Source organism: Anomaloglossus baeobatrachus, chromosome 3 (assembly GCF_048569485.1).
Source record: "Anomaloglossus baeobatrachus isolate aAnoBae1 chromosome 3, aAnoBae1.hap1, whole genome shotgun sequence".
In the NCBI taxonomy this organism is placed as follows: Eukaryota; Metazoa; Chordata; class Amphibia; order Anura; family Aromobatidae; genus Anomaloglossus; species Anomaloglossus baeobatrachus.
In genome coordinates this window covers 495389966-495404979 of record NC_134355.1, presented here as the reverse complement: position 1 = coordinate 495404979, position 15014 = coordinate 495389966, and the positions used below count along the sequence as shown (strand labels likewise).

The following is a 15014-nucleotide window of genomic DNA, read 5'->3' as shown; positions in this document are numbered from 1 at the left end:
CTATTTTATTTACAGCAAAATTAGAGCCCTAAAATAGTCATGTGACAGCAAATTGCGACTTTTCAGAGAAATGATGTTGTGTGACAAATGTTGGTGGAGGAACGAACACAATTTCTTTATCATGGGTGATCATATTTTTTAGTTTATTCTTTTTTATGAACTTCAATTTATCATGTTGTAAACTCTTTGCAGTATAGTGCCATGAAACAAAATCTATGTCAATCATGTCATCAAAATACATTAGACAAATATACATAAACAAAAATGGCATAAACATCTGCAGACGAGGTTTACAACTCATGTTTTTCTCAAAGCTGGTCATGTCGCGTCACACACCACAAAATACAGTATTTTAAAATGTGACTACACTGTGTGCAGAATTATTAGGCAAATGAGTATTTTGAACACATGATACTTTTTATACATGTCCTATTCCAAGCTGTATAGGCTGAGAGCCAACTACCAATTAAGTAAATCCGTGATACGCATCTCTGTAATGAGGAGGGGTGTGGTGTAATGACATCAACATCCTATATAAGGTGTGCTTAATTATTAGGCAACTTCCTTTCCTTTGGCAAAATGGGTCAGAAGAGAGATTTCACGGGCTCTGAAAAGTCCAAAATTGTGAGATGTCTTGCAGAGGGATGCAGCAGTCTTGAAATTGCCTAACTTTTGAAGCATGATCACCGAACAATCAAGCATTTCATGGCAAATAGTCAACAGGGTTGCAAGAAGCGTGTTGGGCAAAAAATGCACAAAATAACTGTCTATGAATTGAGGAAAATCAAGCGTGAAGCTGCCAAGATGCCATTTGCTACCAGTTTGGCCATATTTCAGAGCTGCAACGTTACTGGATTATCAATAAGCACAAGGTGTACCATACTCAGGAACATGGCCAAGGTAAGGAAGGCTGAGAAACGACCATCTTTGAACAAGAAACATAAGATAAAACGTCAAGACTGGGCGAATAAATATCTTAAGACTGATTTTTCAAAGATTTTATGGACTGATGAATTGAGAGTGACTCTTGATGGGCCAGATGGATGGGCAAGAGGCTGGATCAGTAAAGGGCAGAGAGCTCCACTCCAACTCAGACGCCAGCAAGGTGGAGGTGGGGTACTGGTATGGGCTTGTATCATCAAAGATGAATTTGTGGGACCTCTTTGGGTTGAGGATGGAGTGAAGCTCAACTCCCAGACCTACTGCCAGTTTCTGGAAGACAAGTGAGATGGAAATATATTTGTTTTTTATTAAGTTGCTTAATAATTCTGCACAGTAATAGTTACCTGCACAAACAGATATCCTCCTAAGATAGTCAAATGTAAAAAAAAAACACTACAACTTCCAAAAATATTATATTTATGAGTCTTTTGGGTTGATTGAGAACATAGTTGTGGATCAATAATAAAAAAAATCCTCTAAAATACAACTTACCGAATAATTCTGCACACGGTGTATGTATTAGACATCTGCAGTTGGCTATGTTTCATGGTCATTATAAACATTCCATATATGGTTACTCATGGATTTAATACCTAGAGGGCATTACTAGAGTATTATAGGGTAAACCATTGCAGGAAAGTCTAGTAGGGTAAAGTAGCATAAATCCTTCTTTGAGGCATAATACCTATTACTATTCCACCAGGGAATAATTTTATTCATAATACATGCATAGAAAGAGTAATATAGTTTTTTGTAGAAAAAAAGGTAAGTTAGCAATTGTATTTATGGCAATCTGTTACATTCAACCAAAATTTCCAATGAACAATCTTTATAAATGTAAAGCATATAGTGATATATTTTAAACATATTGTAGGTAAATAATGTTAGCAAAATTAGAATAAAATAAATGGAATTTTGGTTTGTTATAAGAAAAAATGAAATTCTGACATCAACACAAACAGATGTATGCTTTCTTAGCAAGTAAAGACATTAAAGAGTTTGTTTATTTCAACAAACTTTTGCCTATTGCTGAGTGTTGTATAAAATAAAAAATTGACCTGTACTTATCTCGCCAGCGTATCCAGTATTGTATCTCCCTCACTGTCTGCTCAGGCTTTTATTGATTGGCTGCAGCAGTTTTGTAACATAGACAGGTCTACAGCTAATCAGTGAGCTCAGCTGCAGTGCTGATGTGACCAATGAGCTCAGTAATTGGCAGCAGCACTGTTGATGTGACTTCACAAATGCACCCTACTAAGGCCCGTTTCACACGTCAGTGAAAAACACAGACGCTTTTCACTGGCGTGTAAAACACGCACATGTCCCTGCGTGTGCCGTGAATCATGGCACACGTGGGTTCTCTAAGTGCAATCCGGGCTCCGTTCTCCGTGGCCCGTGATTGCACTTAGAAATCAACTCACCTGCGCCCGCTCCCGCTCTCCATGGTGCTGAATCCTCCCGCGGTGCAGCATCCGGCCTGCGGTGACCCCCGCAGCAGCTGCTTCCGGGTCGGCTGTGTTGCGCATAATGAATATGCGCGACAGTAATCAGCCGGCTTAGAAGCAGTAGGGAGAACGGGCTGCAGAGGACATCGCTGGACGCCGGGTGAGTTAAAATGTTTATTATTTTAAATGCACGTTTTTTTCTGGCACGTGTTTCACGGACCACACCACTGCGTGATCCGTGGGACATCAGTGATGCCAGAAAAAAATGGACATGTCTCCGTGCGGCAAACACACACACGCGGGTACGCCGCACGGAGACACGTGCAGTGAAAAATCACTGACGTGTGAGCAGACCCATTCATTATAATGGGTCTGCATATGTCAGTGATTCTGGTACGTTTAAAAAAAAGCACAAATGTCCCAGAATCACTGACGTGTGAAAGAGGCCTAACAAAGAGGAGGTTAGGTAAAGGTCAATTTGTTGTTGTCTTTTTTTTTTTACATATCATTGAGCTTATGGGGAAATGTTTGTTGAAAGTAGACAACCTCTTTAAATTACTTAAAGATGGGCTCATGTAAACACAGGGGTTGGCAAAGGCAAACAAAAACACGTAAATAAGAACAATGTGTGAGTCTCCATCCTTTTTTATACTCATGAAGCTACTATAATGCATGTACTAGTTAAAATGAGAATTGCTCTGTGCAGTGGCTCTGCTTGAGGGCTCTTTTCCACTTGCGATATGTTGGTGCGAGAGCAATCTGACAAAACACGGGATCGCACTCGCACCAATGTTAATCAATGAGGCAGTGTTCTCTTTCCTTTTATTTCTCAACACGAATCGTGCTCTCGGTGCAATCCCAACATGCTGTGTTTTGCAGCGATTCATGGCTCACGCTCCCCCATAGAAGCCTATGGGAGCGCATGAAATATCGCACTGCACTCGCATGTTATGCGACTGCAGTGCGATATACGCAGAGACAGACAGCAGAGGAGATGGGAGAAAGTGCTCCCTCCCTCTTCTTCGAGGCTGTGATACGATCGCAAGATTGCATCACAGTCTCATGACCCTCGACTGATGGACGCAGCAGAGGGTCATTAGTATATTGCTTCTGATGCTCTCACATCGGAAGAGGTACACAAGTGGAAAAGAGCCCTAATAGATAAACTCTCTGGCAATGGATGCTAAAAAATCTGCATGTCCTTTAAATCTGTATAACCCAAAAAGGCATACTAACACATACTGTCTTAAACAGAAAACTCATTAAATACTGTATGTTAATATCCAATAAATTTGGTAGTCAGGGGTATTAAAGAAGTTAATGACAATATTTCTGCTGTTCGAGAATTCTGAAGTAATTCATGCCAATAGCAGGAACCACATCAGAGCCATCTTGTTTTGACCACCAGATAGATATCAGCAATGTTTTATCCCTTTGTGTAGTAATATACTTACCAGTCTTCATCTTCTGCTGTTCCCAGTGCAGATCTGATCCTCTTCTTCACTATGTGACTGAAATTGTGACTAGCCAGTTCATTGCAGTGTTTTTTAGGAGGATGAGCAGTCACTTCTCAAAGTAAGTCTTTGAGACTTTGGATGAGGCTCTCATAGACTTAAGGCCGCTTTACACACTGCGATATCGGTCCCATGTGGGTACCCGCCCCCATCTGTTGTGCGACACAGGCAAATCGCTGCCCGTGCCACACAACATCGCCCAGACCCGTCACACATACTTAACTGCCCGGCAACGTCGCTGTGACCGGCGAACCGCCTCCTTTCTAAGGGGGCGATGCGTGCGGCGTCACAGCGACGTCACTGAGTGTCCGCCCAATAGAAGCGGAGGGGCGGAGATGAGCGGGACGTAACATCCCGCCCACCTCCTTCCTTCCGCATAGCGGCCGGGAGGCAGGTAAGGAGAGCTTCCTCGTTCCTGCGGTTTCACACGGAGCGATGTGTGCTGCCGCAGGAACGAGGAACAACTTAGTTACTGCTGCAGTAACGATAATTCCCCCATGTCACCGATGAGCGATTTTGCACGTTTTTGCGACGATGCAAAATCGCTGATCGGTGTCACACGCAACAACATCGCTACGGCGGCCGGATGTGCGTCACAAATTCCGTGACCCCAACGACTCAGCATTAGCGATATCGTAGCGTGTAAAGCCCCCTTTACACTAAAGCACCACTCCAGCATTTTGGTTTTAGTTTTTCACAGCTAGAGTGGTGCTTCTATCCTAATTTCCCTGCACTTAGTCTTATGCTTACCTGCTGCTGTCTTTACCTTCTATTCCTGCTGCTCATGTTGGTCTCCATCAGTTTGTGATCTCTCCACTGTTTTAGGGCTCCGCCACACATCCGTGAAAACCACGTCCGTGTAAAATGGGCCATTTTTCGGGTCCGTTTTCCGTTTTTAATGTCCGTTTTTATGGTATGTGTGGCCTGCGTGTGTATCCCGTATGCTAGCCGTATGTGCGTGTGGAATGTCCGTGTGTGCGTGAGTGAAATAACTGACATGTGTATGTGTTGTCCGTGTGAAATGTACGTGTGTGATGCAAAATGTCGTACTACATGTCGGAAGACAGAGTAGCGGGATGAGAATGAACTCGGGTGAACTTCACCCGACTTCATAGTCATGCTCCGGCTCTGTCTGTGTGCCGTGTACTGATTAGCGGTCACCTGTGAAGGATTCACTGGTGACCGCTAATCCCCCGAGTGACTGAAGTGTCCCCCCCTCTCTCATATTCACCGTTCCCCGATCACCGGCGCTGCACGGCGTTCACACTGCTTCGGCGGCTTTTTCTAATTTGAAAAAGCCGGCCGCTCATTAAACAATCTCGTATTCCCTGCTTTCTCCCCCCACCGGTGCCTGTGATTGGTTGCAGTCACACACGCCCACCACGCGATCAGCTGCTGTCACTGAGGTTACCCGCGGCCACCGCTGAATCCAGCGGTGGCCGCGAGTTACCTGACTGACAGCAGCTGATCGCGCTACTCATCTCATTAGCTGCGTGGAGGTGACCGGAGCGGCGGTGTCTTCTGCTGCTCCTGTCAGCTCCATGCAGCAGAGCTGGAAGAGACGCTGGAGTCCGTGGATTACGCCGGACATGGAGGGTTTGTCGGGGTTAATAAATTGGTAATGAGGGAATTTGTTTGTGTTTTTTATTTCTAATAAAGGATTTTTTTCGTGTGTGTGTGTTTTTTTACTGTCACTTACAGATTAATCATGGAAGGTGTCTCATAGATGCCTGACATGATTAATCTAGGACTTATTGGCAGCTATGGGCTGCCAATAACTCCTTATTACCCCGATTTGCCAACGCACCAGGGTAAATCGGGAAGAGCCGGGTACAGCCCCAGAACTGTCACATATAATGTATGCGGCAATTCTGGGCGGCTGCTGACTGATATTGTTAGGGTGGGGAGCTCCCCATAACGTGGAGCTCCCCATCCTGAGAATACCAGCCTTCAGCCGTATGGCTTTATCTGTCTGGTATTAAAATGGGGGGGGACCGCACGCCGTTTTTTTTAATTATTTATTTATTTTTTACACTGCACAGTATAGACACGCCCACCGGCTGCTGTGATTGGGTGCAGTGAGACAGCTGTCACTCAGCGTGGTGGGTGTGTGTGACTGCAACCAATCACAGGCGCCGGTGGGCGGGTAAAGCAGGGAATACGAGATTGATTAATAGGCGGCCGGCTTTTTCAAAATAGTAAAAGCCGCCGAAGTTTTTATAACAGCCGTGCAGCGCCGCGCCGGGGATCGGGGAGCGGTAAGTATGAGAGAGGGGGGGAACTGACCGACAGACAGCTAGAGGGACAGATAAGATAGAGAGACCGACCGACAGACATAGAGACCGACCGACGGGCTGAGGGAGAGAACGAAACAGAAAAAGAAAAAAGACCGACATCACATGAAAATAGCACAAAACATACAGGGAGCAAACAGAGATGCGTCCGTGTCACTCGGACGTGCGAACAGACCCATTGACTTTCATTGGGTCCGTGCTGCGTGTTGCGTGCAGAAAACGGACATGCTGGCGTGAGACACGGCCCACAAAACGCATCACGGAGACGGACTAACGGACATAACCAAAAACGCAATTGTAACCGCTGAGATATAGTAACATTGGTGCACGTTTGGCCGTGTCTCCAGTATACACGGAAACGGACCAAACACGCACGTGTTTCACGGATGTGTGTTTCAAGCCTTATGTGGAGAAAAGTGAGCTGAAGATCCCTTTTCAGTGCAAGCCTTTGATAGTCTTGTTCTGGCTTTCATAAACTTGCATTGACAGCTTGTGACTGTTACTTCTGTCTTCCAGCAGTCAGAAGTTTATGTCACAAGATTTCGCTGCGCGATTGAATTGATGCCAATATAATATGAACATAAGAGGCAAAGCAGGTAAGTATAAGACTAGGGTCAGGAACCTTTATATTATTATTAGTGGTGAAAAATAAAAACCGCTGGACTAGTGCTTTAAAAGAGAAAGTAACTGATAACAGTGACTTCCGGCCACTCAGAATTGTAGTTCCAGGATGGTAAAGGGGGACCAGACTGGTGGCAGAAACAGTTGAAGACCACCACTGCTGAGTATTTTACAACACACAGGATATATACGGTACATGACTGATACCTATCCAGTGGTGAAATAAAAAACAAACTAGGAATGACACTATTAAGTTGTGTAAAGAAATTAAAAGATAACAAATTCTTTGATGTTTAACCAAAGATAAAACAATGATTCTGTCTCTGGATGATGGAGAAACCATAATATCGTATTAATTTGTCTGCAGAGCAGGAAAGTGGTAAAAGGGCAATAGGAAGGTTTGCACAACTATCCAGGGCTCTGTTCTCGTTGTGGTTATCCCTGTGTAACTAAACAGTCTAAAAAGGCAAAAAGCTGCACTGAGTGAGCATTAAAATGCTGAAATGCTCGACACTCGAATCAAGAAGGTCGGATGCTCGGACAGGCTCAATTTGAGTTATGAGCATAAGGAAACTCAAGCATTTTTCTGGAAGACCCTACCAGGAGGGCTGTAGGCAATCTTTCACTCTCCTCTCTCCCTCTGGGCCTGGCATGGCCTCCTGTTATGAGCTTCTGGAAAAATGAGACACAGAGAATATGCCGACCGGGAAATTGAGCATACCGAGCACCCGCATACTCAATCAAGTATCGAGCAGAGCCGTGCATGCTCAATCATCACTAGCAAAAAGGTATGTTCAACCCTACAGAAACAATTTTATGTGTAGCTCTCCATACCTGTGTACTTCATAATTAGAATTCTTTGGCACTGCCATAAAGCCTTTGGTACCAAGTACATTAACACATTATACAATCAAATAAATTCAATCAATAACGGATGCACTGTATTTGATGTGACACAGTTATTTTCTTAAATATATAAAATATTTTGTCTTTAACTTAATAAAATATCTTTTTTCAAGAAATATTTATTACATACAGTAAATAGATTCAGTAGATTTAAATTTGGGATCCATCATGGGCACAAACCTTCTGTATGATGACAAAACCATTAAAAATCTACATACGATACTCATACAGTAATACCTAGCACATTTTTCATATCTCTCGGAATAATGAGTATGTTTTGAAGTTTAATTTGCATAATACCAAATTTTAAATGACTACCAATATGTTTATACCCGCTAATCATAATATGGTGATTTTAAAAGGCTAAAAGCATTAATTAGAGACCAGTGCAGCTTTCCTTCTTACTGCTGTAATCATTAAATTGATTTGTCCAGTCCATCATGTAATTGTTCCAGCGATGGAATTCTGCTTTCCACTGTCGTTCTACTTCGTCAATATTTCCTGAAAAAAAAAAGATTACAAGGGGTGTATTAATCTAAATTTGAATCTATGTGTTTACATTAATTGAAATAGAATGAGTGTTAGTGACATTGTTTCTAGAAATACAAAGCACTAGATGTTCTGGGGAAAAGATACAAGGATTGCAGACAATGTCTGGTTTATTATTGTATTTTATAGTTATTATTATATTTTTCATAATCATAATCAAGCATAAAGGCTTAGGAAGTTGTTGGTATTCGGTCAGCATTTTACATCAGTCTTTGTGTGCCAAAACTGGGAGCGAAACTGACAGAGGGAAATTATACAAATACTGATGCAACACTGGTCAAAAGCCTAAAATCAGCTTTCCAAAACACAATGAATAAAGTGGGGTTAATTAATAAAGTGCATCATTCCAGCTCATTGTAATGGATCCTCAAGCCCCTAGGCTTGAGAAAGACCCTTTTGAGTCAAGTTAAAATGTTGCACATGGTTTGCTAAGGGATCATGATCAGGACTGATGCCTCATATTTGATTTTTTTTATCACATACATTTTATATGCACAAGAAATAACAATAACCCGGGTTCATTCCACTATCACATCAGGGTTTGAGAGTGATACAACCCCTACTGACTGGGGAGCCCCATATTACTTCTATCGGGATGGGGACTCTTTTCATGGGCTGAGACCATACAGCACCATGCCTTCTGCAGTACATCACAAGCTAAGTGCCATACCTCTGTTACTATTGGTGATTGCATTTATTTGATCTATGTCTATTATAGTCTGCTTTATTCACCATTGGACAGCTATATATGTGGGCCCATTGTATGGCCTATAGCTAGTGGAATATTATGTGTAACATTATATGAATATTCTACATTTTAGATGTGATGGTATCATTTTTTTCTCTTTGGAAGCTATATGTATGGTTTAGAAACCACTTTGCTTGTTTACATGTTTTCAGTGTTTTGGTCTCAGGTATGTACTTTATTGCACTTTAGGCACCAGCACCTTGTTTAATACAGCACTGTAGATAATACTACAAACTATATCAAATTGTTCATTCCACTTCTGAAGAACCTCTCACTTTGAGGGGAAATGCGGTCTTTGGTCTATTTCTGTAGGCCATTGGGCCAGTTTACACTTTCCAGACTATACATTTGAGTTGTTCTGGTAAAGTGTGTAGTTGTTAACTATTGGTGGTAGTTTATTGTTGGTGGTGCTTGTTTTGAGTTTGTGTAGTAAAAATTGATGTCCCTTATCTAACCTGTTTAAGACTTTCTCAAGCCTTAAGGATCAGTCGTCGGGGAGGGGGGGTACCGTATGCACAGGATTAGGGTGCCGACCTCCGCGGCAAGGTAGTGGTGAGAATAGGGCCTACTAGGGTCAGCTTTCCTTGCTTTTATTATTACTATTACCACAGTATGTGTTTGGTGTTTTCTCTACTCTATGGGAATACTTCTCATTTTTAATGTATATCTAATAATTTCAAAGTTTTAGGAGTTTATTGTTTAAAGTTTGGTCTTCTTGTACTTCTAAATTTATTTTGGTTATGGTTTTTCCAATGGTAACCCATTGGCAAACATTTATCATATTGCAGGGGGAACAATGGACGCACTTCCAACCGGTCCATTTAAATACCACTTTGATTGATAGTAGCATCTGAATGGTTAAATAACTATGATCTGAGCTAGCTCAGCTCTTGAGCCTGCTTCATACACAAGTGTTGGTCCTCACCTTGCAGCCAAAACAACAACTGCTACTCTTCTAGGAAGTCTGTGAGGTCAGACATTGATGTTGGAAGAGAGGGCCTAGCTCACAACCTATATTGTAGTTCATAGCAAAGTTGTTCATTAGGGTTGAGGTTTTGGGCTCAGTATGTGCCAGTCATGATCCTCTAAACTAAAGTCTCCAAAACATACATTCATAGACTTTGCTTTGTACATTGGGTCACATTCATGCTAGAACAATTTAGGTCTTCTGGGGGCGTGGCCTGAGCAGCATGTGAGGAAGACCTGTGCAGAGAGAGCTCCTGCAAAAAACTCCTGTATAATCCTGTCCAGCTGGGGTTAAAGTTTGTTTTACTGCTTTCCTGGAGTGGTGACCTCTCCTAGACTGAGGGGGCTTCAAAGACCTGAGTGATATGACCAGAACTCGGGCTGATAAGAAGCGCGGGACACAGGCCACACTCATGGACGCTGGAGCTTCATGTGGGGGCAGGGCGTCTGATGCAATAGCTCGCCTCAGCAAGTTTGCACGAGATCAGCCTGAGATACCTGAAGCTGCTAAGCAGTCTGACCTCAGCGTGGAGGAGCTACAGATCCCAGGACAAGAACTGATGGAGGGGGAAGAGCAGCAGGGAGCTGTGAGTATGTTGGCTGCTACCAATAATGTGGAGCAGGGGGACAACCTTAGAGCTGCAGATGAAAACACAGATCCTGGGAGAGCAGAGCCCACCCTCAGTGATATGCTTGCAGCAGTAAACACCTGCAACAATATGCTAGCCACTTTGAACATACAGATGGGAGGAATTAAAATGGACATTTCATCTATCAGGCACGAGTTGCAGGGGGTCAATGTACGGGTGGGGGCCCTGGAAGACCGGGTCAGTGCCACAGAGGATAAGCTTCCCCCTCTGACTCGGGACCTTGGCAGAGCAATCCACAATATCTCATTGCTTAGGGCTAAGGTGGACGATCTAGAAAACAGATCCCGCAGAAGCAATCTCCATCTGGTTGGGGTCCCAGAAAAGGCAGAAGGCAATAATCCAGTAGCTTTTTTTGAAATGTGGCTCCCCAAGACTTTGGGCATGGATCTGTTTTCTCCTTTCTTCACTATTGAGCGGGCACATAGGGTCCCCACTAGACCCCCACCATCAGGGGCACCCCCTCGTCCTATCCTCCTCAAGCTACTGCACTTCAGGGACAGGGACACTGCGCTCCGCAGAGCCCGGGAGATTAAGGATCTGGCTATTGATGGCCATAAGGTCTCACTGTACCCGGATTTTTCTACTGAAATCCAGCAGAGGAGAGCGCAATTTATTGATGTCAAAAAACGCCTGAGGCAGCTGCAGATCTCTTACTCAATGTTATACCCTACCAGGCTGCGAGTGGTGTCGGATGGTGGGACAAAGTTTTTTGACACTCCAAAGGATGCAGCCGCATGGCTCGATACCAATGAAAAAGGTCTGCGCAGAAATCACCGCTGAGGATTATTGCGGATTCCTTGCTGTTGGACTTGCTGAGGTGAACTTGCTATGTTTCCCAGCTGGAACACTTATGGACGGTTGGCAGGAGCCACCCAGATAGGTTACTATGCAGTTGATGACTGTTCAGGAATGTAAACCGTTATGTGCTCTTAGGGTTATGTTTAGCCCCACTTCCCTCTGTTTGAGAGGAATGTCCTGGTTTACTGTGTATGTTTTTATGTTGTTTGACCTTTTCGTTTTATGCACCTGTTTGGTCTATGCTCATCTATGGGAACTGCTGCAGATGGGTCCGGAGGTCCCCGCTTGCTGACCCCTGCTGTTGCATATGTGCACTCACCCTTATGGCGAAGGAGGTTAATATAGTGGCCTGGAATGTGCGAGGATTGGGTGAAGCCACTAAAAGATGTGCAGTTTTTCTGTTTCTACAGCAGCTTAAGCCAGACATAATATTCTTATCAGAAACGCACTTGGTGAAGGAGCGGCTCCACTTGCTCCACAAAAAATGGATAGCCCATGAGTACCACTCTGTATATACCACACATTCCAGGGGGGTGAGTGTCCTGGTACACAGGACAGTGCCGTTTGAGTGTCTTAAATCTTCTGTGGATCAGGAGGGTAGATTTGTATGTCTTTACTGTGTCCTTCATAATGTGCGCTGTGTTCTAGTTGCAATTTATATTCCGCCACCATACACAGGGGAACCATTGAAACGTATCCTCAATTTTGTTGCTTCCCTCCCTGAGGTCCCCACCCTATTAGTAGGAGACTATAATAATTACTTGCACCCGTATTGGGATAAGTTACATACAGGGAATATCTCAGTGGGGGCGACAGCTACATCCCTTGCCAGACTGATGGAGGAGGTGGGATATGTAGATATTTGGCGTATTAGAAACCCGCAGGTCCGGCAGTACTCATGCTATTCTAGTTCTCATCATTCACTGTCCCGGATTGACCTGGCCATTGGAAATGCTCAGCTGCTGCCTTGTGTAGCTTCAGTCACGTACCTGGCCAGGGGGGTGTCTGACCACTCCCCACTACAGGTCCGTCTAAGGCTTGGGGACCCAGACCGGCTGGCGGGGATACCGTGGCGGCTCAACCCTTTTTGGATACAACTGATAGGGGGCACTCTGACTGACGCTATACGGGAATATTTTGTGACAAATGACGGTACTGCATCTAAACATATAGTGTGGGACGCAATGAAGGCGTATGTTCGTGGGACATATATTAGGGAAATTTGCACCCGAAAGGCGAAAACAAGGGAGCGCACTAAGTATCTGACGGACACTTTAGGTGATGCAGAACGACGTCTTATATCTAACCCTACAGATGATGCCAAGCGGGACTTAGAGAGGGCGCAGAGAGCTCTGAGAGACCATATGACTTCCTTGGCCACTAACAAACGCTTTTTCCTTAAGCAGCGGTACTTTACGGAGGGGGAGAGTGTGGGACATCTCTTGGCTACAATTGCTAGGGTGCAGGAGGGATTGACCTATATCACCAAATTGAAACTTGACACTGGAGAGGAGGTGAGGGACAGCGGGAGGATTGTGGAGGTCATGCAACAGTATTACACCCAATTATACTCCTCTAAATCGCATTATGGGGATGAGGAACTGCAGGACTTTGTGGAGGAGATCACTCTCCCCAGTCTGTCAGATAGTGAGAGAGAATCCCTGAATAGAGATATAGACCTGGAGGAGCTGGAAGAGGCGCTCGGTCAAATCCAAAATGAAAAGGCCCCAGGTGCGGACGGACTCCCGGGTGAATTCTACAAATTATATACCCATCTGCTGCTGCCAAGACTCTTGGATGTGTTCAGAGATGCTGAGGAGAAGGGATCCCTCCCTGCATCCATGAGGGAGGCTATTATTGTTCTGATTTTAAAACCCGGGAAAGATCCGACCGCGCCTGACTCCTATCGCCCAATCTCGCTGCTTACATTAGATATTAAATTAATCGCTAAAATTTTAGCTAACAGATTGTCCCGGGTGATCACGTCAGTGATCCACGAGGATCAGACTGGAGTCATCCCCAATAAATCTACTTCCATTAATTTGAGACGTTTATTCCTGGGGATACAGCTAAGTTCTGAGGGGAGAAACAAGGAGAGAGCAGTCCTGTCATTAGATGCAGCCAAAGCCTTTGACAGTATTGAATGGAATTTCCTATGGGTAGTTTTGGAGAAATTGGGTCTTGGCTCCAGATTTATTGGCTGGGTCAAATTGTTATATGCCTCTCCGAGGTCCAGGATTCAAGTTAATCGTTGTACCTCCTCGTCTTTTAATTTGGCCAGGGGCACGAGACAGGGCTGTCCTCTCTCTCCATTACTATTTGCAGCGGCAATTGAACCATTGGCGGCTATGCTTCGTGCATCCGCTGGCGTAAAGGGGTTTGAGATAGGCGGTCTGGAGCATAAGGTTTCCCTCTATGTGGACGATTTGTTGCTGTATCTCAGGGAGCTGGGGACATCGGTGGGCCCAGCAATGAATATTATTAAAGAATTTGGTAGGCGCTCGGGACTCCTAATAAACTGGAAGAAATCGGCCCTGCTCCCTATAGATCCACTCCCATCTAATTTTAGTACTCTGGGACTGCCAATTCCGACGGTGGATACATTTAAATATCTGGGGATTGTGGTTAGTGCCCAACCGCGTGATTACTACTCTCAAAATCTGGAACCAGTGTTGGCTCAGTTTAGGAACAAGATAGATGCCTGGTGTCGACTCCCACTGTCCCTTATTGGCCGTGCTAATCTACTAAAAATGGTACTGATGCCCAAACTTCTGTATCTTCTCCACAACGCCCCAATATGGATCCACTGGAAATTTTTCCGTAAAATCAGCACTTTGTTTCGGGAACTCTTGTGGCAAAAGCAGCAGGCTAGAATCCGCCTTGAGACCCTGCAGAGAGGGAAGGAGGATGGGGGTCTGGCAGTCCCCAACCCGTGGGTTTATTATGTTGCGGCACAGATGCAGCACTTCAGGGGGTGGGGAAAGGATGAGGCATATGACGCTGGGGGCAAATTGGTGAGGGGCCTTGCAGAATGGGGATACCCAGTGGCTTTTTTGGACGCAGGATACTCACCCAGAGGAGGAACATTATATCCAACATTATCATTGATGTACAAGGTGTGGGATAGAGGGAAGCAGTTGCTGGGAATATCAGGAATGACTGAGTACTGGCCCTTATGGCATAATCGTGGACTGGCGGAGCTGCAGAGACTCCCGGGTTGGAGAATGTGGGTGAGCAGGGGGGTGCATCAGGTGTCTCAGATTCTTCAGAATAATATACTTAAAAGATTTGACCAGCTTCAAGCTGAGTTTGGGATACCGCACAGTTCCTTTTACCAATACCTGCAGCTCCGTCATGCCTATGAGACACAGACACGTCGTATGGACATTAGGATAGAGCGGAATCACACTCTTACTGAATTGTTGACATCTGATCGCTCCTATGGTATTATTTCTAGATTGTATACAGTGATGTTATCTAGACACCTCGACAAATTCCCTTTGCAGGCTAGAGAAAAGTGGGAGAGGGACCTAGGCCCTATGACAGAGGAACAGTGGGGTGAGGTCCTGTCTCAGACTCCA

General features: G+C 44.5%; 1 protein-coding gene across 1 annotated transcript in view; it reads right to left on the bottom strand.

Annotated features, from left to right (window-relative positions):
- Positions 1-5356: 5356 nt before the first annotated feature.
- Positions 5357-15014, bottom strand: part of BCHE (butyrylcholinesterase) — a 131915-nt gene continuing 122257 nt past the window's right edge. The window contains exon 4 of the mRNA XM_075340658.1: positions 5357-8223. Coding sequence (XP_075196773.1) covers positions 8099-8223 — 125 coding nt within the window. The 3' untranslated portion in view covers positions 5357-8098. The remainder of the gene's footprint in view (positions 8224-15014) is intronic.